At 44.2% G+C, this 26,509-nt stretch overlaps 2 protein-coding genes across 3 annotated transcripts; one reads left to right on the top strand and one right to left on the bottom strand.

Annotated features, from left to right (window-relative positions):
• The first annotated feature begins 590 nt into the window (after positions 1-590).
• Positions 591-12,112, top strand: NIM1K (NIM1 serine/threonine protein kinase). The gene is made up of 4 exons (XM_051804805.1): positions 591-1,880; positions 7,560-7,828; positions 9,766-10,912; positions 10,943-12,112. Exons 1-3 carry the CDS (start codon positions 1,589-1,591, stop codon positions 10,513-10,515), a joined length of 1,311 nt encoding a protein of 436 aa, XP_051660765.1. The 5' UTR covers positions 591-1,588; the 3' UTR covers positions 10,516-10,912; positions 10,943-12,112.
• A 35-nt stretch (positions 12,113-12,147) lies between these two features.
• On the bottom strand, positions 12,148-23,545 carry HMGCS1 (3-hydroxy-3-methylglutaryl-CoA synthase 1). Of its 2 annotated transcripts, XM_051804785.1 has the most exons (11): positions 23,429-23,522; positions 19,886-19,913; positions 18,439-18,896; positions 17,949-18,074; positions 17,298-17,462; positions 16,442-16,610; positions 16,145-16,315; positions 15,252-15,358; positions 14,787-14,912; positions 14,353-14,516; positions 12,148-13,953 (listed from the first exon to the last, which is right to left on the bottom strand). In XM_051804785.1, the coding sequence occupies exons 2-11, from the start codon at positions 19,897-19,899 to the stop codon at positions 13,861-13,863; spliced, it is 1,593 nt and encodes a 530-aa protein (XP_051660745.1). In that variant the 5' UTR covers positions 19,900-19,913; positions 23,429-23,522; the 3' UTR covers positions 12,148-13,860. The 2 variants fall into 2 exon arrangements, with proteins under 2 accessions (XP_051660745.1, XP_051660746.1); XM_051804786.1 differs by lacking the exon at positions 19,886-19,913 and having other exon boundaries at positions 23,429-23,545.
• Between the last annotated feature and the right edge of the window lie 2,964 nt (positions 23,546-26,509).

The following is a 26,509-nucleotide window of genomic DNA, read 5'->3' as shown; positions in this document are numbered from 1 at the left end:
TATTACCTAAAATATTTTTACAATTGTCATGTGAAACAGGTTAAAGCAGAAAACAACTATGGGTCAGAATTCAGGCAATCCTGCAAGAAATCATCCTTTCCCCAAAGGGAGAACAAACAATATAAGAAGCATTCCTGGTTCAGAGAAGTGGCAGAGAGAGTGACAGACACCTGAGGTGGTACCTCTGACCTCTCTTTGTCTTGCTCACACAGGAGATCAGGGGAGGGGGTGTGGAGGGCAGCTCCACCTGGCAATGTCACCTGCCCTCTGCTAGTGCAGCACCTTAGCTGACTGTCTACCTGAGCCCCAGGCATTGAGTTACTGGTCTAATTTACTCCCCCTCAGTCTGGTGAATCTGTCCTGGCAGTCAGGTGTCTCCTGTGTTCATCAGTCAGATGTGCTGCAGGCTGAGAGCAGGGGAGGTGAGCTCTGCACTCTTAAGAGCTTTCAAGCCCAGCTCATCACCCTCAGGCTGCATGATTAGCAGTTGCTGACCAACTCCTGTTTTCCAAGGTTAAAGAAGAAAGGTAAAGAAGAAAATAGTGGTGTGCTGCTTTAAAGGTAAGTCATGCTTGTGTATTTAGAGTAAGGACTTCCACGTCTGTGCTGCCAAAGTTAAACTGGTGAAATGGTATGCAGGAGGCTGTCATTTAGTGAAGCATGTGGCTGTTATGTAAAGGTTTTAATTACTTTCTTCATCTGTCTGCTTAGGAACACGAGATGTCTGGCAAAATTTTGAGAAGGCTCAAGGCGTTAAAGAAAGCTCATCTAAATAAAGGAGAATTAACGTGACATTGCAGTTACTTAATCCTTTATTGTCCTGCCATGTGACTGCAGGGATACTAAGGCGCAGCACTGCTTTTGCCTTTCCTGTCATCTTCTAGAATTAGGTGCTTCATTAAACCCACCATGGGAAGGAAACAGAGGGGCAACGAACTTTCTACAGCAAGGCTTCAACACACAGTGACATTTCCAAGGCACAGTGACAAGCTCACAGCTGAAGAATGAATCAAAGGCAAACCCTACAGCCAGCTCTTGGACTGGTACCAGAATCAAGTAGAACTGCGCTCTTAAGGTCAGCTATTCAAAATTAACTGGAGGTATCTGAATTTATTAGGAGCAGTTAATCAGTTTTCTGTTTGACCTTTATCTATCAAGTTGGTTTTCAAAGCATCAAGCTAAAGCCTGAATATTTGTGTCAAATATTTTCCATGTGTCAAATGTACTGTATAGACACTGAGCACCTTGCTGCTTTCTTGCACAAATTTTGCAGTGTTAATTGCAAAGCCTCTTTGACCTTGTAGCTGAAGATCCCAACGTACTCACTCTGTGAGTGAGAAGTTGATGTATACGGCTTCCAGTTTATCTCTGATTTTGAACAGGACATGTAATATGCAGATTAGGCAGATATGTTTTTTAAGTAATTTTCAAACTAATCCTTGGACTTTCCATAAACAGCTTTTTTTTTTTTTTGCTACATTTGTCACAGTTTCTATTATGTGCAGGATTGCATATTCACTCAGAATTACTTCATTTAAGCTTGTTATTGCGACATCTTGTTAATGGGGAAGTGATTACCCTGTAGACTATGACAACAGGATATGTGAATGAAGGAGGTCATGGAAAACACCGCTGCTCCAGGTGGAATCATGAGGATAGTGGAGAAGATGATGGGCACCCGGAGTGCTATGGAGGAGATGAAGAGAACAGGCAGCACAGGCTGACCCCATTTGAGAAACTAATGCAGGATATGTCTCACAATGAAAAAGTGGTGAAAGAATTAACCCTGGGAAAGAGAATTGCCTTCTATCGAGTCAGAGGAGAAATAGGAAGTGGGAATTTCTCACAAGTGAAGCTTGGAATTCATTCCCTAACTAAAGGTAGGCACCACTGCACTTTGAGTGCCCTTACAAACGGCCTTCTATGGAAAGAAAGGTGTTGCCTGAACTTAAATACATATATAGTTTGTACGTGTCTTTTTAATGTTGCTAAGTGAATCTGTGGGCAGTGTCACAGAAAAATGGTTGAGGTTGGAAAAATTTTCTCTAGATAGCAACCATTACAAGAAAAGTTCATCACTGCACTCCCTGGTGTTAACATATCTCATCCCATGGTTCAAACACTCCACACTTTAAAGCATGTGTTGTGCCTCCCCTACTACAACCTGTCCTGCCAATCTGTCCTCTTCCCTGCCCCAGCTCATGGGCTGCAGGGCTACAGGTGGTGAATGCCCACAGCAGCATGGCTGGGTGTGCTCCTGCCTGCAGCCAGACCTAGCAAGGCTTCCTCTGTTTCATCACAAATAGTACTACTATGGACCAAGATTTTATTTGGTCCCAGTAATTTTGGTGACAACTGTTATGCCTGCTTTACAGAATCATTTGCAGACAGCTGGAATGGGGCTATAGGTGTGGGCTGAGCAGGTGCAAGGAAACAAGCTCTGGAAGGAGAGTCAGATTGAGAAAAATGCCACAATAGTAAGTGTACAAAGATGCAGAGAAAACTAGTCACCCTGATGGAAAACAAGAACAATTTCTATTATTGTCAGACAGGGGCAGAAGAAGAAATAGGACAGTTGATGACAAGTTCTTAGTTATACCTGTGACTGAAGTGTCCACTGCAGTTACCTAACCCTTCTAGTCCTTCACAGAAGATAGGGTGCTTTTCTGTATTTAAGCTGAGAAAAATACTTGACAATTCAACACAAACACCACTTTGGCGATACCAGAGCTTGCTTTTTCAATCTGATTGACTGTCCTTCCTTCCATCCTCTTGTAGGTGAGAGAACAAGATATGCCCCGAAACCTGTATTATCTCCCATTATTTTCTCTGACTGCCTCTTTCAGCCCAGACTTCAGAGGGTGAGAACTTGTGTGCAAGAGTTGTTGCACTGGGAATCTAAGTGGAGAACTAATGGTTAATTTTTCACTTTTAAGCCTGCCTCTGTCCAAGGGTTGCTTTAACTGGGTGTGGAGTTTTTGATTTTGCTTGTTTAAGAAAAGCAACTCAGTTCTACTTGGCCCATGGCAAGTTGTTTCCTCTTCTGTGATTTTTTTTTTCTTCCAGAGGTAACTGTCTTGTACTTACTGCTGGAAGAAATTCTGCTCCTGTATCTGGAGCAGCAGGAATGCTAATGAAAGGCAGTTAGAAATTTGATCTGGATGAACCCTTTACTTGCTGAACTTACTTAAAAAACAAGTTGCTTTAGCATTTGAATAGAATTGACTGAAAAAATTTGAACTTGGTGAATACAGTAAGCTTGGACAAACTGAATACCAAAACCAAAACTCTTCCTTTTTCTTGAAAAGTTTCTTTTTCATCAGAAATCTCTCCAATTTTTTTTTTTTTTGCTTGTTTGTAGCTTTTTTTGGTTAAAATGTTCACTGGGCAAAGAGTTGATTTCTTGATACTAAATTTGCAACTGTCATGAGGAAGGAAGAATAAAAGATAAGCATTTTCTGACTCGTCTCTGCCTGTGAGCTTATCTGTGCTCATAAAATACAGTACATAGACAGGAGAACAGGGACGTGCACACAGGCATGCATCCATACCCACTCCCCACCCCCACAAAGAGGATTCTGTTTTTTGCAGTAGATGCACATCGCTGTATTGGTGATGATGTTCCTGCACGATGTTAATGAGTGCTAGTCTTTTTTTTGCTGATTATATAAATACAAAGGCTTCGTTATTAATGCTGTTTGGATCTCTGTGGTAGGGGGTGGTATATGTGTCAGGGCTGTTCAGCTCCTCAGTTACTACCACAGTGTTAAGTATGGTCTCTCTCCATACATGTCACCCTATATCAAACAGAGAAACAGTTTTGGCTTTTACTACCATGAGCCTTTGTAACAATTACACTGTGTGTGCTTTTCTGTTGTCCTTGTGGTCTGTCACAGCAGGACACATGATTTCTAGAGAGAGAGAGAGAGAGGAAAAAACTTCAGGATCTTACTGGATGACATACCTTGTTTCTCTCATAAGGGCTGTCTTGGCTGTTTAGAGAATACAGAAAAATCTGTGGTGCTGTGATGTGGCTTAGACAGGTGTGCTCCTCACTGGGTAAAAAACTGGCTGGATGGCTGGGCCCAGGGAGTGGTGGTGAATGGAGTTACATCCAGCTGAGGCTATCACTAGTGGAGTTCCCCAGGGCTCAGTGTTGGGACCAGCCCTGATTAACATTGTAATCAGTGATCTGGACAAGGGGATTGAGGGCACCCTCAATCAGTTTGTAGATGACAACAAATTGGCTGGGAGTGTTGATCTGCTGGAGGGCAGGAAGGCTTTACAGAGGGATCTAGACAGGCTGGATCGATGGGTTGAGGCCAATGGTATGAGGATCAACAAGGCCAAGTACCAGGTCCTGCACTTGCGTCACAACAACCTCAGGCAGCTGTAGAGGCTGGGGGAAGAGTGTCTGGAAGGTGGCTCAGTGGAAAATGATCTGGGGGTGCTGATTGACAGTGGCTGAGCATGAGCCAGCAGTGTGTCCAGGTGGCCAAGAAGGCCAAAGGCATCCTGGCCTGGATTGGCAGTAGTGTGGCCAGCAGGACCAGGGCAGTGACTGTCCCCCTGTACTGGGCACTGGTGAGGCCACACCACAAATCCTGTGTCCAGTTCTGGGCCCCTCACTGCAAGAAGGACATTGAGGAACTGGAGTGAGTCCAGAGAAGGGCAACAGAGCTGGTGACAGGTCTGGAGCACAAGTCTGATGAGGAGCGGCTGAGGGAGCTGGAGGTGCTTAGTATGGAGAAAAGGAGGCTCAGGGGAGACCATCTTGTTCTCTGCAAATACCTGAAAGGAGATTGTAGCCAAGTGAGGGTCATTTTCTTCTCCCAGGTAATAAGCAATAAGACAAGAGGAAATGGCCTCAAGTTGTGCCAGGAAAGGTTTAGATCAGACATTAGGAAAAATTTCCTCACTGAAAGGGTGGTCAAGCACTGGGACATGCTCCCCAGTGAAGTGGGAAGTCACCACCCCTGGAGATATTTAAAAGACATGTAGTTGTGGCACTTGGGGACATGGTTTAGTGGTGAATTTGGCAGTGCTGGGTTAACAGTTGGATGTGATGATTTTAGAGGTACTTTCTGATTTTATGATTCTATGTGTATTGTGATATTCAGGAGCATTATTCATTATATTAACCTGAATTTTGGCAGAGATTTTTTCCAGAAACCTGTGAAACTTCTTGCTAAGGACCATTAACATTCCTAAGCTCTGTGTAACCTTTATTTTACATGCTTTCCAACTGACAAAAGTAGTGTGAGAGCACACCTGAATAGATGCAATTAAGAGCATCCAAAATGTACAGCTAATAAAAAGTCAGTGTAATGTGAAACATGAATTGCAAAAGCAGAGATTTCCAGGCACCTAGTTTACCTTTTTTTTTTTAAGCAATTTTAACCTGGTTTTGTTTGTATTTTGTTTCTTTTTTGCCATCACAGCGAATACCACTTCCTCCCGAAATTATTTCTCAACCTTTTCCTAATTTCTCTTACTAAGATTTCAGCTAGCACTTTTCAAACCTCAGCATACACTGTGTATAGTCAATCAAACATCTTTCAACTCAGTCTTTTGGTAAATAAGCTGCCTGCTAAAAATGCCCTTCTGTTTAGCACTGCTGCCAAGCAAGGGTAATAGAGGATTTGCAAACAAATAATTTTTGGGAAGCAGAGAGGACTAGTTTACAAAAGAAAAGGAAGGTGTCAGGTTTCTTACCCTCTGGGTGGGCTGGGTTTCTTCGAATGTCATGCATTTGCAACTGCAATTATGTAGACTTAAAGGAGCTTGGTCCTGATTTATGGTGGTGTTTGAACAGGATCAGGCATTCAGTTGTAAACATTCTTCTTTTTCCCCCTGTTTCTTTTTAAAACGTTGCAGGAAAACTGACAAGGAGAAATAGTAGTTTCCAGCAAGAGGAAAGGGGAGAAGATTTGTTTTTTAAAGCCCAAATGACCCCAACTTTTATAAATCAAGATGTAATGATGAAATTGAATGGTTAAGATTGTGAGAATTGTTCTGCCTGTAGTATCTAACCATTTAGCTGAGTGAATGTAGCCTATTGCAAGCTGATGCTCATTCCTTGTGGTTTAAGAGATCAGTATGCTAGGAACATGACAAGGATTTTAGTCTGTCCCTGCTAGGTCAGCAGTCAGAGCACTGCCAGGATGAGTGTCAGTAGCTGCATTTCCTCCCAGTTCACCACACAGGAGCAGGTACCTGCCTACCCAAGGAGCTCCTTAGAAAGCATGAAACAGGTCAGAGAGAAGCAGCATGGGGAAACTGCCCTGTACTTAGCACAGACTCCTGAAAACAGGCACGTCAAGGGGAATTCAGTACCTTCCACGAGAATCATATTTGCTTCAAGTACTTGCTGCACTTCAGTAGAGAAATCAATTGATGCATGTATGGTACTAAAAAATGTACATGTACCAAGCATGGGGTTTTCTTGATCTGTAAAATATATGCATAAGTATCCTTAACACTTCCTTTAGATATGTTGAAATACTAAACTTGAGTTAAAAACTTTATGTCATTAAGTAAAAACATCTTGAGTACTTTTATACCAGAACACATGTACGAATATAATACCCTTCTCACTCTTCTCTTACAGTAAAAAGTGAACAATACCCTTTTTTTTCCTAATTTACTCCCATGTGCTAGAAAGCAGGGTGAAGTTTTTTTCTGAAAGATTGATTAAAAGTGATTCATTGTTAAGAAATCTGTGATTGGTTGAGTAAGATATTTATTTCCAGGAATAAATAGTTGTTTTTATTGCTGTGATCCAGTTTAATTTTGCTGTCCTGACAAATTATACAAAGCCACTGTAAACCTGTTTTAACCAGACTAATCCTTCAAATACCAGCTGTATTCAGAACAGCAAAGACAAAGGCCATAACCTACAAACTAACAGAGAAACATAAGGGCAATTGTGATTGACCTCTTCATCCTGCTCTGAGCTACCCTGATGATGTGGTGCAGCTGCAGATGTATATCTGTGTTTTGTGGCTCTTGCCTTCACTGTAGATATGCTACAGAAAACATCTAGGACTTAACAGCAGCTTTGCATTACCAGAACAGCAATGCCAGCTAGGTTTGCTGTCTTACAGGATCCCTGCAGCGTACTCTGCTTCACTGTTTTCTCCCTTCCTCAGAATAAAATCTTGTGTATGATGTGGATTCATGGCCCACTGTGGCATCCAGACATAAAAATGTACTTTTCCTGTATTCTGAACAGTACCAGGAACTATTAATACATGAACACATTGGAGAAACTGGTACAGCTATCCTGACAAAGACAAACCTCAACCACACTGATTTTGCTAACTGAGAATTTGGAGGGGGATGAGAGAAGTAGTTAGGGAAGAGTTCTGTAAGTTGCATCTACTTCAAAATCTCTCCATTATAAACCTTCAGGCTTATAGCCAGGGCCTCTAAATTCCCCCCAAGTTTGTCTGTCTGGTGTGAAACAACCAAGCATTGTCGTAAAAAGCATTACCATTTGCACCTATTGCACTAATAGGTATAATTATGGTATAATGGAAAAATATCTTCCTTTTCAGAGAAAGTTGCAATTAAGATTTTAGACAAGACAAAGCTAGACCGGAAGACTCAGCGTTTGCTGTCTCATGAGATATCCAGCATGGAGAAGCTGCACCACCCAAATATCATCAGGCTGTATGAAGTGGTGGAGACACTCTCAAAACTGCACCTGGTGATGGAGTATGCAGCAGGTGGGGAGCTCTTCACTAAAATCAGTACAGAAGGAAAGCTGCTAGAAACGGAGTGTAAAATAATCTTCTCCCAGATTGTGTCTGCTGTGAAGCACATGGTAAGTTGCTCTTACACAGGCATGTTGCCCCCTCACTAGTCTTAGCAGATTTTGTGGGTGTATCTTTTGGTTTTCAACTAGTAGATTTACTGTTACCCAAGTTTCAAGCCCACATTTCTGAAAAGCAAAACAGCTGGAGAAGAGAATATCAGAGAGCTTGCACACCTACCTCGAGTTACTGCCTCTCTGTTAATAGCTTTCAGGAGGAGACTGAAGTGGGAACACTTGGTGGGTGGAATCATCCCTTTTGCAACAGTGTTCTGTCTGCTTTAAGGTGCCTGGGCACCAGTGAACAAAGCTTCATTTTTTCCCTCCACTTATTTCAAAACATGGGATTAGTCACCCTTCTGCTAGGACAAAGTGTTCCAGAGAGGCTTGTTAGGTTTGCAAACATCCAGCTTGCTTATTAATGAACATGGGAGTCTGTCACGTAAAGACAGGCCATTCCTGGTCCTCACTTGAGCGTGAGGTTAACACCCAGCAAGTCCCTTCCCCCTTGACTGGCCTTCAGTACCTGTACCTGGGATGATGCCGTTTGTGTAGAGCCCAAAGCATCTTGTAAAGGCAGAAAGGAGCAATTAACTACTTCAATACCATGTCCTCTGAACCTTGCATAGTAAATACAGGTACTTCAAACAACAGCATGAAAACACGGAGGACTGTTCTAAAAGTTTGACAAGTAAAAGTAGTATTCGTTAAAGTTGGCTCAGAGTGCCCTCCGGTGGCTCATGTTCTCTTGCCACATAATAGCCTCTGGTGAGGTCAGGAGCAAGGGTGTTCCCAGGTCACGCACTGCTCCTCTTACATAAACAGTATGCATTTTTTATATATTTTGACAAAATGATTGTATGTCCTGTAAGTGATGGATTAGCTCCAACACTTTTTCCACAGGACAGATACCCTGCAGCTACAGGAACTTAATTTACATTTCAAAATTACACCACGTCTATTTCTTAGAATTAAACCCAGATTACTGAGCTGGCCAACCTCTTCACTTGTACACACGGACTTCTGCACAACATTTTACTTTTGGTAAGACATCAAATCCAGACTGTATAAATCCCATCTGACTGCTGCCAGTCCACAACAAGAACAGAGAATCCCTGCCTGTTATTGACGTCAGTTGAAATAGGATGTCAAATGGTTTCCTTATTGCCTCCAGATACTGCACCTTGTTACTCTAGAGGGTAGGGCAGAGTGTGCTCAAACACATCCATTCCTTCTTGTTAGTTCAAAAATGACGCTAAACCCTTACCTAATCAAGATGGGTATGTTGTGACTAAGCAGAACAAATTCAGTTTGAGTCCTTAGCTACTACTACCATTTCCAAGGGAAGAAAGTAGAAGTTACAGTGAATGTATTTATTTTAGCTTTTTAAAACTAGAAGACACCACTAAACTTGGTATCCTGCAACATGAAATACCATGAAGCCCAAGTCTGTGGTCCTTTTCTCCTGCCACCACCAGTTCCTCATAGGACATTACATCACACAACACAATTATAGTAACTTTCTTACTCTATCTGTGATTGTGTTCACTCAGTGAACTAAATAAGCACTTATTTCCACAAGCTGTTACATGTAGTAACTGCAAAACCAAGTGTCGTGAACCCTGAAAAAATACTGATTTTGCACATGAAGGTATGTCTAGTCTTGTAGGATTAGCCATTCTGCCCTCACAAATTCGCTTCACAAAAATACTTAGTATAGTTGGGACTGCTGTTCTTAAAAAAATCCCAGCATCCTTCTTTTCCCCCTACTCAATTGGTTTTGTATCATTAGAGAATTAGGTTATATTTGTTTAATACTTTTTCAATTTTGTTGCAATACTAGTTTCTGACTTTGCCCAAGATAACTCCCCTTCTCCTTTGGGGTAACTAATCAGTTAGGGGTAGCCATTGAGAACAAACCAATACCAACTTCTCCTCTTGTCCTACAGCATGACAATAATATAATTCACCGGGACCTGAAAGCAGAAAACGTCTTCTATGCCAGTAACACCTGTGTTAAGGTGGGAGACTTTGGATTCAGCACAATAAGTAAACGAGATGAAACTTTAAAAACTTTCTGTGGCTCTCCTCCTTATGCTGCTCCTGAACTCTTCCGAGATGAAAACTATATAGGCATCTATGTGGACATCTGGGCACTAGGAATCCTACTGTACTTCATGATGACGGGTAGCATGCCATTTCGGGCAGATACTGTAGGCAAACTGAAGAAGTGCATTCTTGAAGGGACATACACTTTGCCTCCCTGCCTCTCAGAAAATTGCCAGAAACTGATCAAAGGAGTCCTTCAGCCCATACCAACCAAGCGATACTCTGTCAAACTGATTATGAACAGCGAATGGATGCAAGGCATACAGTTTCCCAAACCTTTACAGACATTTAAACTGGATCCTAAGTATTTATCAGACATCAGTATGCTCAAAGAAGAAGAAATTGAAGTGAAAAATATTCTGGAAGATCTGGGAATCACAGAGCAGCACATTCAAAATAACCGGGGAAGAGATGCACGCAGCTCAATAACAGGGGTCTACAGGATTGTGCTGCACAGAGTACAGAAGAAAAGGGCACTTGAATCTGTTCCTATCATGTCCCACCCAGATCCCACAGAACAAGACTTGAGGAAAGCAATCCATTCTTACGGTGGGATTAAGCACACATCCAAGCTGTGTTCTATTTTATAAATTTGCACTGCAGACTTTATACTCAGCACATCTCACAGAGGGGATTATTCACTTTTCAAAGGGGATTATTGATTTTTCCTAAATTCTGGTGTTACATTTTTTTATTTGTAATTTTAATAAACCAAAAATGCCTCCTCTTCTTTGCATTTCTCAAGTCACAGTGAAGCGCTCAAACACCGAGCTCTCGTGCATTTGTTTGACCCTTGCTCCAGAGACATGGTATAGCCAGTGCAAGAACCCCAGTAATTGAAAGGATCATGAGTGGGAGTGATCGTTTAGTAAAGATCATACCACTGCATTTAACCCACTTGGAGATTCCTGGTACAGGCATGTAACAGCTAACTTCTGAAAAGCTGTATGTCAGCTTGATACAACTTTACCACTGCAAACCAGGACAGTTTTTGCACAGAACGAAATTTAAGCAGAGACCAGACCATAATCTAAACAACTGCAAATTCTTCTTTTGAACTTCCTCATCAAAATAGTTTTTAAAAAGCATTTTCTTTTAAGAAACAGCAATGCTGCTGTTGACGGCAGTTCTGTTTGTCATGATTCCGAAAGACAAATTAAGATGCAGTGCATATGTGGTTGCAATTCCTAATGCCTGACTGGTTCGACTACTATCAGCTAACCTTCTGACACCTTCCACTACTTGCATGATTCTGTCAGTTGGGAACTGCTTGGACTCATTGCACTTCAATAAAGAAAGATTTAAGTGTACTCCAAAACTCATGTAGTTTTAAATTCTTGCTGCAGCACTTGTTACCAGTAGCTGAACGCAGCCAGTAGCAAAATCCATTTGTACCTGCTGAGCATTGCAGGCTTGCACTCACTCCTGCCCCGCTGCTTCGGCAACCAAAGCTGGAACAAAGATGATTTTGACACTTGGCCACTGCAAGTTAAAGTTGGATAGGCTGACACCAACAGTTGTTCTGAGCATCACCAAGATGTAGATGCTCAAATTTTCAGCTTTAATTGCTGATTTTATACTTTCACCTTCAACAGCATCAGCTCCAATGCAAAGGACAATGGTAGCTTTCTTCCCTGAACAGGGACAGCCGATCTGCTTAAGCTAAGATGTAGAGCCTGTATGACTTTAGTTAAGGTAAGATACCTGACAGAAGGTTTACATAGGTAGAGCTGGTGCTTTCAAATGTTAAGAGCAGGATGCCTTATCTATTATGAGGACTGATGGGACGATTACTTGACTTTGGACGGAGTAATTAATTTAAAGAGCAACAGAATGAGTCTGAAAAGCCACTCCTGGGAAACTGGACTCAGTGAGGCTCAGGTATGTACAAAGCAAGAACTAAGCCCCCTTCGCAGATTTTCTGAGGGGGATAAACCAATACCATCTTCTCTAAGACAGTAATAGAGATTAAATTCCTCTGCTATAAACAGTTCCCATATGAAAGCATTTTAAGTTATCTTGAGACATAGCCCGGATGGAGTGGTTTTACACCAGCCTAAGTAACCCCTTCGTTTTGTTGGGAATGACACAAAGAAGACAGATCCAGAATATCCACACAGCCTGTGAACCCACAACTTCAGGTTTTCACAGAGCCAGTTTCCTCTTTCTTTCCTGTTGAAAATAAAGCGTCCTGAAAACCCAACAAGTCAGCACTACTCCAACAGGTTTCAAATATCTCAAACTTTATTTTAATAAAGGATCAGCCTCACAGACCTGGGAGGTCTCTGCCAGTAGCTCACTTCTTGGTTCGTCCACTGCCAGCAATGGACTTTGTTCCATGACTGTTTTCCTGGTGCCAAGATAAGTTTCACGAGGGCAATCTAAACCAAAATACTTGCAAACACTATCATCATGCATCATTGCTCCATCATTTTTAGCAGAACAAACAGATTAGTATTCATCAATTTATATTAAACAACTATTTTATCAAGGCTTGACCGCACAAATACAGCAAGTTATCAAGTCCTAGTGAGTGACAGGTAATACAAACACTTCATTACACACACAAAAAAATTGTGATTAACAGAGAAATAATTTTTTGCTACTTTATATTAGATAATGTGGCTTTGTAGAATTAGCAAAGAAATAAACTCAACAAAACTTAATCTGTACATTAGCTCAATTTAAATATATATATCTATATATATAGATATAGATAGATAGATATATATATTACAGGCTTAAAAGGCTCATGTCGTAGTTCATTTCCAATCTGGGCTTTAAAAATCTACCAGAATGGGCTCCCCATTACCACTTTAAATCTACTACTGGCAAAATGGATAGCTTGTTGGAAAAAAAAACCAAACTAAAACAAAAGAAATAAAAGACGCTAGTCTACAGTATTAACAGTAGTGAGAAGGACTTCAAGGTACAAAGCCAAATTCAAAGTCAGAAATAGTCTTTTGGAAATGTACTATATAAAGACTAGTGAGAGGCCAGAGTTCTGGACAAATTGATGAAGATGACTCTCTTCCTTTGTTTGCCAATTACAACAGCTCCATAATGTCTAGAAGTTTTTTTTGAAAATTCTGCTGCCTTGGATACTTCTACTTAACAATCCAGAAAGGTGCCAAATCAGTGATCCCATTTCTTTAGAAGAAAAAATTTACTACCTCCCTTCTTTTTCCTCTTTCCTCCCAGGCTGCTGTGACTTGCAATGCAGGTATAAAACACATAATATGGATATTAGGAGAAATTACATAGTAACTAACCCAATGGATAACAGAGTTTCTTCCAAGAAAACCACTTGTCAGCCTAGCTGTTCTTGATCCAGTAATTTTGAAGGGAAGAGAGATTCCATTCCAACAATGGATGTTACTTGGTTCTATACCTTTCCCAAAGCGATGAGGTGATGGGAGGCAGACTGGGAGAAGAAAGGGAAGGTGATAAAGTGAAAGAGAATTGCAGTATTCAGAAGATTGACTGCTTATTGTCAAGGCACTGAGAACCCTAACATTAAAAGCATGGACTAGTTTGCACACACTTGAGTACTGGTAGAAGTTAACAGTGTAGGTTTCAAGTCATTTTACATGGAAATAGCAGGCAGAAGATTTCTTTTTTTTTTTTCTATGTACAAAGACCTTGTAATAGACTACAGCTACTTCTCAGCAATTAAAAAAATTCAGACATGTTAAGGAATCCACAGAGGACCTAGCAAGTCCCTCTATCTCCAATATACTCCTTATTTTAGTGTTCTGAAAATACTTTAAAATCAGCACACCGTATTATGATTTTTTTCAAGGAGCTTAAACAGGTTTTTCACGCTCCAATGAAGTACTAGTGTACACTGAAACTTTAGCACTACTGCAATCCTTTTTCTCTCTCTCTCACCCTACCCTCACACCTTGTTTCTTTCCCCACCTCACAGAGGTATCTTAATGCTCCCCATTGGAAAGGGCAACAGTAACGCCTTCGGTTTCTGTTGTTGCAGGGATTCTTGGCACTTTCTTAGCAGGGCTTGGGATGTGCTAAGAAGAAGGGAAAAAAAACATTAAATACAGATTTCCAGTTCACATACATTCATACTTCATGGCTAGTCCAACTCTCAAACAACATTCATGCTACACTGGACGGCTTGGCCTAAAGTCAGTCAAATCGGTCATGCTTCATGCAAACAGATTGTGTGAGAGGAGCCAGTTTTGTTCTTGTTTCGTTCTTGTGCAGTTTCATTCTCTTTATGATGAAATGTACTTTCTTAAAATCCCATGTTCAACTCTTTACTTCTGGCTTGTATGTTAGGCACGTTAACAAAGGATTTAATATAACTCGTTAAACCACTTCCTCTTAACATACATGCACATGCTAAGACAGACATGTAAATGGTTCCACCATTTACATCAAACTTTGAAAGAGTGCTGAGTGTTCACCTCATGAACAATGCCTGGGTGCACAACTCCAACTCTTGCCTCCAGAGGTCCATCACTCAGGAGTGGGCGCCGGGCGTAAGTTCTCCTGTGTTTTTCATCCACGCGCACAAGGTACCAGGTTCCTTCAAAGAGATCCTCTACTGAGCACTGTGGAATATAGTTGGCTGTAAAAAAGGGAATAACAGACTGTTAGTTGTTTCCTGGTGAGAGTTTTACTCAACACAGGCCTTTGCAGTTTGAATGCACTAAGCTGGAAAAAAAACAATTCTGGATTCTAGTTCAGCCACATAGGGCCAGCGAAGACAAGCTACTCAGAAGCAGAAAGGGTTGGACATTTCCTTCATTCTACACTCTAGTAATTTAAAGTCAGCTGAAATAAGTGATGAGCACTTTGCTGTAGGACTAGGAATGATTTATATTTATGAAGTTCTTACCCAAATGGTGTGTTTCCTGTCTGATCTTCATGTTTTCAGCAAAGACATCAGGTGCAATACACTTTCTTGAGTCAAGTCTTGCTTTGAGATCAGAAAGGCTGGCAGTTATTTTGTCCAGTGCAGAACCTGCAATACAGAACCATCGTGTAAGGCACCACCAGTGCTGAGAACTGCACAGCAGGACATTAACATTTCAAATCCATTTGAAGTACTTTGCATTACAGAATCTCAACTGTTAGTCATTTAAAAGTATTCCCAATTACCCAATCAAAACATTAACGGAGTTTGAAGACTATTATTTGTTCAAGGCGACACAAACATTCCCCGGAGCTAGAACACCCTCAGTTTGGCAATGATGTCTTTAGGCATTGCTCTGTAGGTTTTATGATGCTGGTGGGTTGTGTAATAGTGTACTGAGAGTGAGCTGTGCAAGGGAGGTGGTTAACACCTCCTCATGTCACTCACCAGGAGTGGCATCCTGTGTGACCCTGATGGAATACAGGGTAGCAGCAAAACCAGAGCCATAGGAGAACACACTGATTCTCTGTCCTGCCAGCTGCTCTGGGGAGTACCTGCAAATCAAACAACAGTTTTTTAAAGTGAGAATTAAGCCCAGGTGTCACTTTTAAATAACTAGAAACTGCAGCTAGCTTAGGAAAAGCAGCCAGCAAATCATATTGTCTACAATACACATTTACCTATGTGCATAAATGCTGACTTTTAAAAACACAAATTCAGATACTGTTATGTGATGAGTTCCAAAGCTGCCTAAGCAAAACAGAGCTGAGAAATGCACAGAGTATGATTATCTAGAAGGCAGCCAGTTTTCATTCTTAAGCGACCTAAAGCCTAAAATGAACAAACACATCTTGTAAGTTAATGTCAGAATAAAGAAAAAGCGATCCAGGAAGAGTGGTTTAATTTAAACTTAACATGATTTTGTAAAAGGCTGTCATTGCAAAAAAATAATTAAAAAATGTTAAATGCTAATTTAATTTGGTTTTGGTTATAGTGAGACAAAGAAGACATTCTGATTCTCTTTTCCACTGCAGGCATTTTTCTAGGCGGAGGGAAAGGGGAAAAGTTGGGGCTGAGAAGAGACATCACCTCACAAGTAAGATCCTACTTTGGAAGGCAGTAAGCAGCTGTTTCACATCAGCTTCTGACACATTTTCAGTCTGCTTGTCACTTGAACTGAATGTGTGTGCAGAATAGTTTAACTTTAGTCTTTCTGCTCAAGGCAATCTCGTAGGAAAAAGTTTGCTAGACAGTGGTTTTACAGAAGTCTTTCTAAAACAAAAACCTCTTATGTCCTTATTCATAAACAGCTATGACTTTTTTCCAAATTTTATGCTTACTGGGCTAGAAGAGAGGCAAGGCAACCATAGACTGAAGGGGTATACATATTTCCATTCTGATTGGACACGAGTAATGAAGCTTTGGTTTTCTGATTGAAGAGCTCTGCACTAGCTTTCATGAAAGCTTTTTCCACATCTCTGTCAAAATATGTATCTTCAAGTTTTATATCCCTATTAAAAACAACAAAAAAAAAAGAAGTTCAGAAACAGTTACTAAAATAGCAAAAAGTAAAAACACACCTTGGATGTGTAACAGAGTAAGATTATGTGAATAAGGAATACAGCAGCCAATCTCACCTGAAAGCTTCCAGACCACTGAAAACACCATTCGCTCTTTCTGGGTTCTGGTCACTGAGAAAGTCGTTCAACAAGAGTCTAGCCACGGATTTCTGTACCAGTTTACAGTATGGAGAATGAAAGATCATGAATCCAAAGTCATTCAAGGTGAAACGTCTGTCTGTCCCCTCTGGAAGCAGCAGAAGTGTTGTGTTACAACCTATGTTTAGTACTCCCTTCAACTATGAAAATAAAGCAGGGAGCTGGCAGGATACCAGTCATCGTAACATGTCAGCATACAAGAGACACTGAGTAACACCAAATACTGCTGTCAGGTGCATTTAAAACACTAACAGTGCTTCTACTTAAAAATTAATTCTTTTGCACCAGCTAACAATGTTTGCTCTTATTCTAGAATAAAGAGATATAAGCTTAGCAAAATCTCTACTCAGCATTCCAACATAATAATCTGTCATTTAACTCTCTTCACGCCTATGCCACTTGAGTGAAGCAATTACTAAACATACTGGATTAAAAAAAAAAAGAGTATTGTTACATAACATTTAAATATTAATCTAAATTTCTTAAAAGCCTGGGTGGAGGTGGGTAATAGCATGCTTTTGAACAAGATAGTATACCTTACACCAACACATGCCTGTAATTACAGACTGTCAGGAACTTAACCATGTGAGAACAGAATTAAGTAATTTCTTACAAGAGAGAGCAAATATTTCAATCGCATCAGAACACCCAAACATGAAGAGACCCATAGAATAGTGTTTAGATCAGAATCTAAAACTTGAAAATACATTGTCTGTGTAGTTACACATTCCAGCACTTGCCAGATACTGCAGTACCATCAGGAGAGGCTACGTACCCTTCTGCCACTGGGCGTGGATTTTGTTGCGATAGACAGTATAGCAGCGATCCAAAGCACTGAGGTAGCACTGTATAGAGAGTTTGCCATCCACCACAGGATATTCAGAGAGCATATCTGGTTTGTAGAAGTCATAGGCATGCTGCATGTGGGTTCCACGCAACCCTGGTGGGCAGAAATTGACAAAAGTTGAAAACTGCTTTACTCAGCTGCTCCCAGTCAACTGGAACACAGCACACGTACGGAAACAAGCAGTTCTGGCCCCCCGTCAAGTAGGTTTTCATAGCACCCTTTAGGCAAGGTTTCACACAGTTCTCTTGCTTGTTAAGTACAGTAGGACTGAGCATGACAAACGAGCAACAAAAGTCATCATACTGTCCTGGAAGCAGAATGTTGTGTTATTCAGCTCTAGTCCACTCTGCCAATTTTACTGGAGAATTCCCAAGGAAATAAACAGATAGGACCATCTCTAGTTGTTTCCTGCTTCATCCTATAACAGGACTTGGCTGAGTTAGCCCAGAGCAGGAGGAGACACGGAAGAATTTCTGACATTAGTGGGAGTTAATCCACCACTCCAGCAAGGCAAAAAACAGGGAAACAGGCTTCAGAACAAATCTGCCTGAACAGTGTGTGTCCTCCCACAGCACTAACCTCTCTCAAAGATCAAGGGTGCATTTGGACCAACCAGCATGGCAACAGCACCAGCCCCACCAGTCGGCCTGGCATTCCCAGAGGCATAGACGGCGATGTCTCCAGCCACCACGAGGGCATAACGTCCTGAGAAAAACACACAGGAAAAACCGTGAGAAGCAGTCAAGCATCTGGCATGTCTTAACATCCATCAGCAACTTTTAGACTTTGGTTATTGAGGAGACGACACCAAGATTAAAGGGATCTTCAATCCTGACTTTTTCCCCCAAGTTTTTATTTTCTGGCAATTGCCAAAATTTACATGAGAACAGTAATTCGTAGCTATGCCATTGCTCTTCTAGTGGCAAATGCCCACAGCATTTAAGAAAAAGACTAGAACAGAAAAACAGTTTACCCTCTGGGTTTCCTATGGTTAGACATGAACACTGTCATTGTAGGGCAGACTGATGTAAGGACGATGTAACTTTTCAAGAAATGACCGTGAACTTACCATCCCAGGAACTGGACTCAATCCAATTAATAGCATTAAAAAGAGCAGCAGTGCCTCCATAGCATGCGTTGGTGGTGTCGATTCCTTCTACATCTGTGTTACCAGATTCTTCAAACAGCTGCATCAGGACAGTCTTCACAGATTTTGATTTATCAATTATGGTCTCCGTTCCAACTTCTAATCTCCCAATACAATCAAAGGAAAGGCTGTTCCTCTCCATGAGCTTCTGGACCACAGTCAAGCAGAGAGAGTTGATATCCTCCCGGTCGGAGCAGAACCCCATCTTGGCCTGGCCTAGCCCAATGGTATACTTCCCAGCATCCACACCATCATACTTCTCCAGCTCTGTCTGGTCAACATACTGAGAGGGAAAATATATTTCCAGTGCCACAATTCCCACATCTTTAGGCCAACAGGATTCAGCATTCACTGGAAGAGACCCAGGCATTGTGGTAGATCTTTAAGAAAAAAAAAAGAAAACCACAAAACCAGGTGATTTATTCACATCCATTTTGAGGGATCTACTTTCAGTTTCTGTAGTTTTATGTAAAAAGTTATATTTCATGTATTCTGCAAGGTCATTTGCAAAAGGCACGCCTTTGCCTCTGGTGAAACTTTGGTCAGAGCATTCAGTAAACATCATTAGGAGTTTTGTAACGTTTTTTATTAAGTACTTTCAAGTGAAAATATAAATTTCAGCCCCAAAGATGAAGAGATGTAGGTTAAGCCTAAATTATCTTCCTAAGGCAAAACACACACTTAGTAAGTGTTAAGTGTTTGAGAAATTAATGTTCATTATTTTACTTCTGCTTATAGGCAAAGTCTCGATTTTGCATATAACAACCAAGCTAGAGACACTGACATTTTTTTTTTAAGGTTGCTAGTCGAGAACTTAAATTGAAAACTTATCCTTATCAGAAAATCACTACCTTTAAACAGACCAGGGCTTTTCAAAATTGTTTTTAGTTTTAAACAAAGTGACACAGGTCACTGTGTTTTGTTTATACTTGCAACAAAGCAGAATTGTTTCAGAGCGGGTTTTTTTTTGTTTTATGTTTGGGGTTTCTTTCGGCACGAGGAAGGGGGAGGTGTTTTGTATAGGCCTTGGGGTCTTCCTGTTTGTTTTCTTCAAACATACTCCAGTGTTTCAGCATTCCGGAACACTGGAACTCCCAACACCGAGCCTGGAGGAATATTTCACAGGCTAAGACGAGATGAACACACAGTGTTCTCCCTGAGAGACCGAGCAGTTTCCTTGTTTTAATCCCATGACTTTCCCGTCACCACACCCGAGGACATATTACACTTCAGGACATACTACACTGTATTCCTTCAGCCCCACCTCTATTACACAGAGAGGCACCATCCTCCTGCGCCTTGCCTTCCATCCTTAAGGGAGCCCTTGTCCCTTCCCCACCGAGCTCCAGGCACCGCTGCACTGACTTACCCGGCTTCTTCCATAAAACCACGATGAGCTGTACAAAGGAATAAAGAACGCCCCTAAAGCAAATATTGCTTTAAGCAAAACCACCAATTTCGTCTCGTTTGTGCCCGCTACTGCCGCCCTCGCCGCCTCAAGGTTATCCATACCCCAGCCGAGAGCCGGCCGGGAGCCCCAGGAATGGGCCCGGAGGGGTCACACCGCGACCCTCCCGCAGCGTGTTCGCGGCACAGCGCGGGGCCCGGGCACATTCCCGCCTTCCTTCCCTGCTCTCCGCTCCCACCGCCGCTGCCGGCCCTTACACGGGGCGGAATCCCACGGCCGGCTCCCAGCGCCCCGATCCCGGCGGAATGCGCGTGCGGGCCGCGGGAGGCGCGCGTGCGCCGGGAATGGCCACGCCCTCCCGCCTCAGGGGGCGAGGGGACGGCCGGCAAGTGCAAGGATGCTTCGGCTGCCTTCGCCACCTTGCGTGAGGCGAAAACAACCCCCAACAATAAATAAATAATAATAAAAAATTCACCAGCACCCAAAATTCCAGTTTGGGGAAGTTTCCTGCGGTTTTGTTTTGTTTTTTCTTTTGGACAATCCCTGGCCACACCCTACCCCACACTGGTGGCACCTCGCTACTATTTGCATGGTGGAGCGGTGCCATATCCTGCTTTAAATTATCCAGACTGCAAAAAAAACCCCAAAACCAACACCCCCCCAAACATTATTCCTGCCTCCAGGAAGAGCTGTGGGGCAGGATTATGGATTTGTTGTCGCACAGCAGGAGGTTGATGCTGTTGGAAGTGGAGCAGCTGATTTGCTAAAGCCACAGCCAGGGGAGGGAGCAGCGCGGTGGTCCCCAGGGCCCGCAGGAGCTGCGGGGCAAGGTCACATCCCCTCTCATGCAGAGAAAGGCAATGTCACATCCCCTCCCAGCAGCACCACGAGCCAGGCACACACTTGGCCAGGGGTCACGGAGCAGCACTGGGGTATGAAACTTGGCTCTGTTTTACCTCAAATCTGCACAGCCACTGTTGGGGAGGAGGATGCTGCTTTTCGGCTCCCATATGAATGCAGACACACCACCCACAGCGAGATCCCAAGATACTTGCTGGGAAAAGGGCTCTGGAGTTCAGCTCTCTTTCTGGCACAAAATACCTCATTATCTTTCCAAAGGATTTTTTCCAAAAGGAAATACCAGCTGCTGCCAGCTCAGCAGTGTCTGGCTGCCACCTTGAGGGTGAGCCCAGACCAGAGCTCACTCCTGCTCCAAGAGCCAGAAAGTTGAAAGTTGGAGACTGCAGAGAATCTCAGAGGCTTCATTTTATTTAAGAAGTATACAAAAATAATTGAATGGTTTGGGTTGGAGGGGACCTTGGAGACCATTTAGTTCCAACCCCCTAGGGCCAAGGGCAGGGATGCCTTTCATCAGACCAGGTTGCTCAATGTCCCATTCAGCCTGGTCCTGAACACTTCCAGGGATGAGGCATCCACAGCTTCTCTGGGCAACCTCTTCCAGTTCCTCACCACAAAGAATTTCTTCCTAATGTCCAATCTAAACCTACTCTCTTTCAGCTGGAAAACATTCCCCCTAGTCCTGTCACTACATGCCCATCCAAAAAGTTCCTCCCCCCCCTTTTTTTTTTTTAGTAAGCTCCCTTTAAGTACTGAAAGGCTGCAGCAAGGTCTCCCCAGAGCCTGCATGGAGCACATAATGGACTTCACCTGCAGTAGCCATAGAAGAACAGCAGCTTTTAACCAGGCAATGAATTATTAGGAAAAGCAGTATGCCAAGTGGAATTCTACTGTTGAGAGAGCTAAGGAAAAACAGTGTGCTTTGTACTTGCTCCTTACGGAGCTCTGAGATCCAAACCTGGCATTTAACTAGATGCAGTTCTCTTATCAGAAAACTTTGTGCAGAAGACAACTAGAGAGAGGGTCTTTCTATCACATTCCCATGGCTCACAAAATACTAAGCTCCCCAGATACTCCTAACAGGGCAGCAGTCTGGGCTACTGGGCTGTATTGCAGTGAGAAGCATTGCTTTATGAGCGTGCTCTGATCACTGAAGGAAATGGGACGTATGACATCTTACGTCAGTTAGTCATTACTAAAAAAAATGTGTTTACTTGGTTTAAAACAAGCAGCCTTTTGTCCTCCTGGTCAAACAGCAAACAACATCCCATCATTCAGTTTTTACTGAAAACTAAAACTTTTTCAGAAGTATGATTTCTTTTAAAAGACCAACAACCCCAAATGCTTTGATACAAATGAGAAACCTGCTTTGTTTTGTGTCACCTTAGGATTTCATTGGGAATGAACAAAAAGCATAAGACAAGCCACTGCTTTCTGCTGGTGTTACCAGAAACATGTTCTCCCACATCAGCTGGTGGCGTTCATCGTGTTTCTTAAGAATTTGAGCATATTATGTCAGTAATTTGACTCTTTTAATTCCTGCCTAAATTTTTAATTCCAACAGAACATTCTATTCAAAGTTCGAAAACAAGCCCCGGTCTTCTTTGCTTCAAGTGCTGCCTTTGGCTCTGGGGAACCGGTGGGAGGGACCGCGCTGGTGGCAGCCCCGGGTTGTGACATCACTGCCTTGTCCCCGCACGGCTCCTGCCACCAGATGCCGCTCCTCCGCCCAGACCGCGGTGACATTCCCGCGGGACGCTCAGCTCCGGGCACCCCCGTGGGATGCTCGCCTACCTGTGGGCGCCGGGAAACGGACGAACCGCGCAGAGCCCCAGACCACAGGACCAGACCCTCGGACCGAGCCGTGCCGTCCCGCCCGCGGGGTTGGCGGCACATCCGACACCGGGGCTGCGTCAGCAACACGGGTGGGCGCCGGGATGCCCACATCCCTGCGGCAAACGCCATTGGGAAGGAGGGCGGCGGCATCCCTGGGAGCAGCTCCAGGCTGCTTCTACCCGAAGGGCGGCGGCGAAGGCAGGGGGACACTCTCGCCCCGCCTTTCCCGGTCTGGGAGGGCGACTCTGAGAGGCGATGGAGGGACACACCGAGGGCTTCTCGGTGGCCCCGAGGCAGAGGCAGAGCCCCGCATCATCCACCCACCGCAGCTCACCCAGCTAGGGGCTTCCCCCGTGGGCAGCGGCCGGGATGCCTGTCTCGGGATGCGGCTCCTTCGGGAGAGGCCTGGTAGCCAGTGCAGGGGGCGCCGCACGCCACCCCAGGGGCTGTGATACTCCCAGATGCTCCAGACAGCGCCCGGCGCGGGGTTCCGGCTGGCACCGACGCTAGGACACCATGACACGCCTTTTTGGGGTATTTTTTGTTGGTTTGGCTTTTTCTTTCTTTTCTTTCTTTCCTTTCCTCCTTTTCTTTTTGTTTCGTTTCCTCCTTCTCCCCTGCCCCCCCGCCGCGTTGCAGGCTCTACTCCAAACACATCCCCTAAAAACACCTCTCCCAGCTGTGCCGACCCGTCCCCAAGCCCTGCCTGCGGCTCCCCAGCCCCGCCGCCCCACGCGTGCTTCCCCACACACGGCTCCGCAGCCCCTCGCCCCCGGCCCCGAGGGCCTCCGCGTCCCGAGCCGCGCTCACCCCTCGGAGGCGACAGTTCCCGGTGTGACTGCTGGCGTGGATCCCGGTGTGGCACCGCACTCACTCAGCACAGCACCGGCGACCGCGCGGCCCCTTTAAGCAGTCGCACCGCCCGCCACCCGGCGCGCGCCTTGAGTGGCAGCCCCGCTCACCAATCACGGCTGCGGCCGCGCCGGGCCCCGCCTCCCAACTGTCTTGCGGCGGGCGGGGCGGGCGGGGGGCAATGGCGTGAGAAAGTGACGTAGCGTGGGCAGAGGGCGGCGCGCCAATGGGGACACGGCAGAGGCGGTGGGCGCCCAATGGGAGCCGAGCGCCGCGGTGGCGAAGCCAATGGTAGCGCGCGGCAGACCGCGGGTGAGGGTAGGACGGGCGAGGACCGCGCTCTGGGCTGTTGCCCGGCAACGGGAGTGTCCGCGTGCCCTGGCCGCGGCCTCTCGGGGCATCCCGGACACGGAGCATCATCGCAGACCCGGCGTGTCCCGGCCCAGGAGCATCCCGGCCCCTCCGTGCCCCGGCGCCGCCGTGCCTCGGTCCCGGGACTCGCACGGGGCACTGCCAGCAGAATTGCCTCACGGAGGATGTGATGAATGTAATGAATGCAGCGCTGCCCTGCCCTGGATCTTCCCGTCACAGTCTCGTCCCAGATCGTTAAATCCGCGGTGTGGCAAGCTGCACATCACGGGCTAGCCGCTGCCTGACAAATTGCCTGACAAATTAGCTAATGTGCGGGTTCCCCGTACCAGCCCCGCGTGCCTCCGGGCCGTGCCATGATTTGTATCCACCGAATCCATTGCCATGATTAATATCCACCTAATCCATTGCTGCGCAGGCCACGGGGCATCCCCGGAGAACGAGGAGCACAAACTTCTGCTGCCTATGGGAAGTTGCTTGACAGAAGTCAAACACAAATGTTACAGCCTGGATAACTAGGTTGTAAAGCCCTGCTCAGGTCAGGGAAATGGTGCTCCCTTGGCAACTGTCAGGCTCTGTGACATCTGATTGCTGCAGCTAGCACAGGCCACCACCTGACACCTCATGGTGTTAAACCACCATCTTAGGGGCAGGTAAAAATACTGCAAAGGAAAGGGAAAAACTATCACTGAAAGTGCTACCTCCTGTCCTGTTTGTTCAGTCTGTTTTGAACTTGTGACTATTCTGCTGTTGTCATGCAAAATCATCACAGATTTGTCACATAACTCTCTTGAGTGAGAAATACTACTGAGAAATTGAGAAAAGTTTTGATTGCACATGTTACCCTGCAGTCTCCTGATAAGCTTGTGCCAGCCTGTGTAGAAGCCAGTTCCACTTGGTGTTCTGAAAAAACATGTTGACAAAATGCAAACTTGGTATGTCATGGCTTAGTAACATCATGTAGAGATGCTGTTACCTCCTGTGCCTACAGACCAAAGGGACTTGTTAGGAAAGTTCGTCTTCTGTTCTAGGAATCTAAGACTCCAATTGCTTCTTCTTTTCCATTCCTACCATAAAAAAACCCCACAAAACCAAAAAACCAGAATGAGATCTGTGTCCTTGTTCTAGATGTCAAAATGGATTCCTAATACCATTATGTGCTTTGGTGGCAAAAAGCTTCCTGACATGGGGGTGCTTGAACTGTCCTGGCTTTAGGGAACAGGTGCTCAGGGGCAGATGAATCAGTCCATCTCACTGAGTTTGTGGAAGCTCATTTGAGGGCTGCAAGTGCCCCTCGGAGCTTTGCAGCCTCTTCCCTGCTCCCTGGGGGCTCAGCTACCTGTGTGCAGGGCTGGCTCTGCTCCAACCTGCTCGTGTAGCCTGGGATAGGGCTGTACTGGAGGGAGCAGAGTGACAGGGAGGTGTGAGGAGCCTCCTGGGTGGCCTCTCTCCCTTCGCTTGGGAGCCCTGTTCAAACCTGGGCCTTTGCCTGAGGGGTACCACCAGTGTGCCTGTGCCTGGCTTCGACCTTTGCTGATCCTGACCCACTGACTTTCCAGCTTCAGCTCCGACCTACTCATCTCCACAGATTTGCCTGGAAACTTGGACTCTTGGTTGATCCTTTTTTACTGTCACTGGCCCTGCTCTACGTGTTTGTTTGGGCACTGTGGGAGTGTGTCCTTGGTGAGGTCACTGCCCTACCTGCTGCCTTGTTGTGTCCAGCTCTGGGGTCACCTGCCCTTCCTGCTCCCTGACACCGTAAATCTGCTCACCTGTGAGCCTGCACTTATGTGGTGGTTTTTTTATGGCAAATGTTGTATTTGCTTTCACAACCGTGAAGTCTAAATTGGGTTTTGTAATTTTTTTTGTGTGTGCATAGTCAACAATAAATGCAGATGTAAAAAGCAATCTTCTTTGTTACATCTTAACAGATCTGATTAACAAAAAGCTGCCAAAATTACTAACTGCTAATTAGCTTGGGGAGGTGATCCATATTATTGCTTTCTTTTCTGTGGTCTAGATATCTCTACCAGGTAGGTAGAGACTTACCTGGTCTCTATGCTGCTAAAAGCAATGTATTTGCCTCCTCAGAATGTTTATGGATCCAGATGCTAATTTAAATTTATATCTAATCCAGACGTCCCCCTCTTGCAGACTAGTTTGATGACTAATTCTTTATAGCCTAAGAACTAAAAACTACTCTTTCTTATTAATCAGTACACTTTGTGTTATAATTGTTGTCAATAGCATTATTCTTTTTATTCAGCTTTATGAGACTATTGCTTTTCCTGCCACTGAGTGTATTACAAGGGAATACTTACAAAAATAATTACAAATGTTTCTTCACAAGAAAGGATAGGCCAATACTCCTGTTGCAATAGACTACAATTGTTTTGTATTCATTTCTCATAAAGATTGCATTAATATCATTAAAGTTGCTGGTGAATCTTGTTCCAAACCTCTTAGGTAATTAATTATAGTCCTCTAAGCAAATTGTGCTCCAGATATGTGATGGTACTATTTGCAGCCCAGCTAGTGAGAATGCAGGTCATTTCCCTTTCATGGCTCTAGAGCTCAACCAGTCTGCCCAGGGAGATTTTTAATCGAGGCTGAATTTGTTAATTTGTACTAATGCACCAAAATGAATGCCGCACTTCAGTAACCTTAGAG

Source organism: Manacus candei, unplaced genomic scaffold, assembly GCF_025592945.1.
Source record: "Manacus candei isolate 608988 ecotype Guabito, Panama unplaced genomic scaffold, ASM2559294v1 h1tg000061l, whole genome shotgun sequence".
Taxonomy (NCBI): Eukaryota; Metazoa; Chordata; class Aves; order Passeriformes; family Pipridae; genus Manacus; species Manacus candei.
This window is presented reverse-complemented; position numbering and strand designations above follow the sequence as displayed.

Bases quoted from the DNA above. Each gene is read 5' to 3' on its own strand.
- HMGCS1 (XM_051804785.1), bottom strand. The intron at 16,611-17,297 runs GTACGTAGCCTC...TGCTGCTTCCAG, and splicing joins CCACGCCCAGTGGCAGAAGG to AGGGGACAGACAGACGTTTC. The intron at 14,913-15,251 runs GTGAGTGACATG...TCTGTATTGCAG, and splicing joins CACACAGGATGCCACTCCTG to GTTCTGCACTGGACAAAATA.
- NIM1K (XM_051804805.1), top strand. From the start codon at position 1,589: ATGACAACAGGATATGTGAATGAAGGAGGTCATGGAAAACACCGCTGC. The intron at 1,881-7,559 runs GTAGGCACCACT...CTTCCTTTTCAG, and splicing joins AATTCATTCCCTAACTAAAG to AGAAAGTTGCAATTAAGATT. The intron at 7,829-9,765 runs GTAAGTTGCTCT...CTTGTCCTACAG, and splicing joins TGTCTGCTGTGAAGCACATG to CATGACAATAATATAATTCA.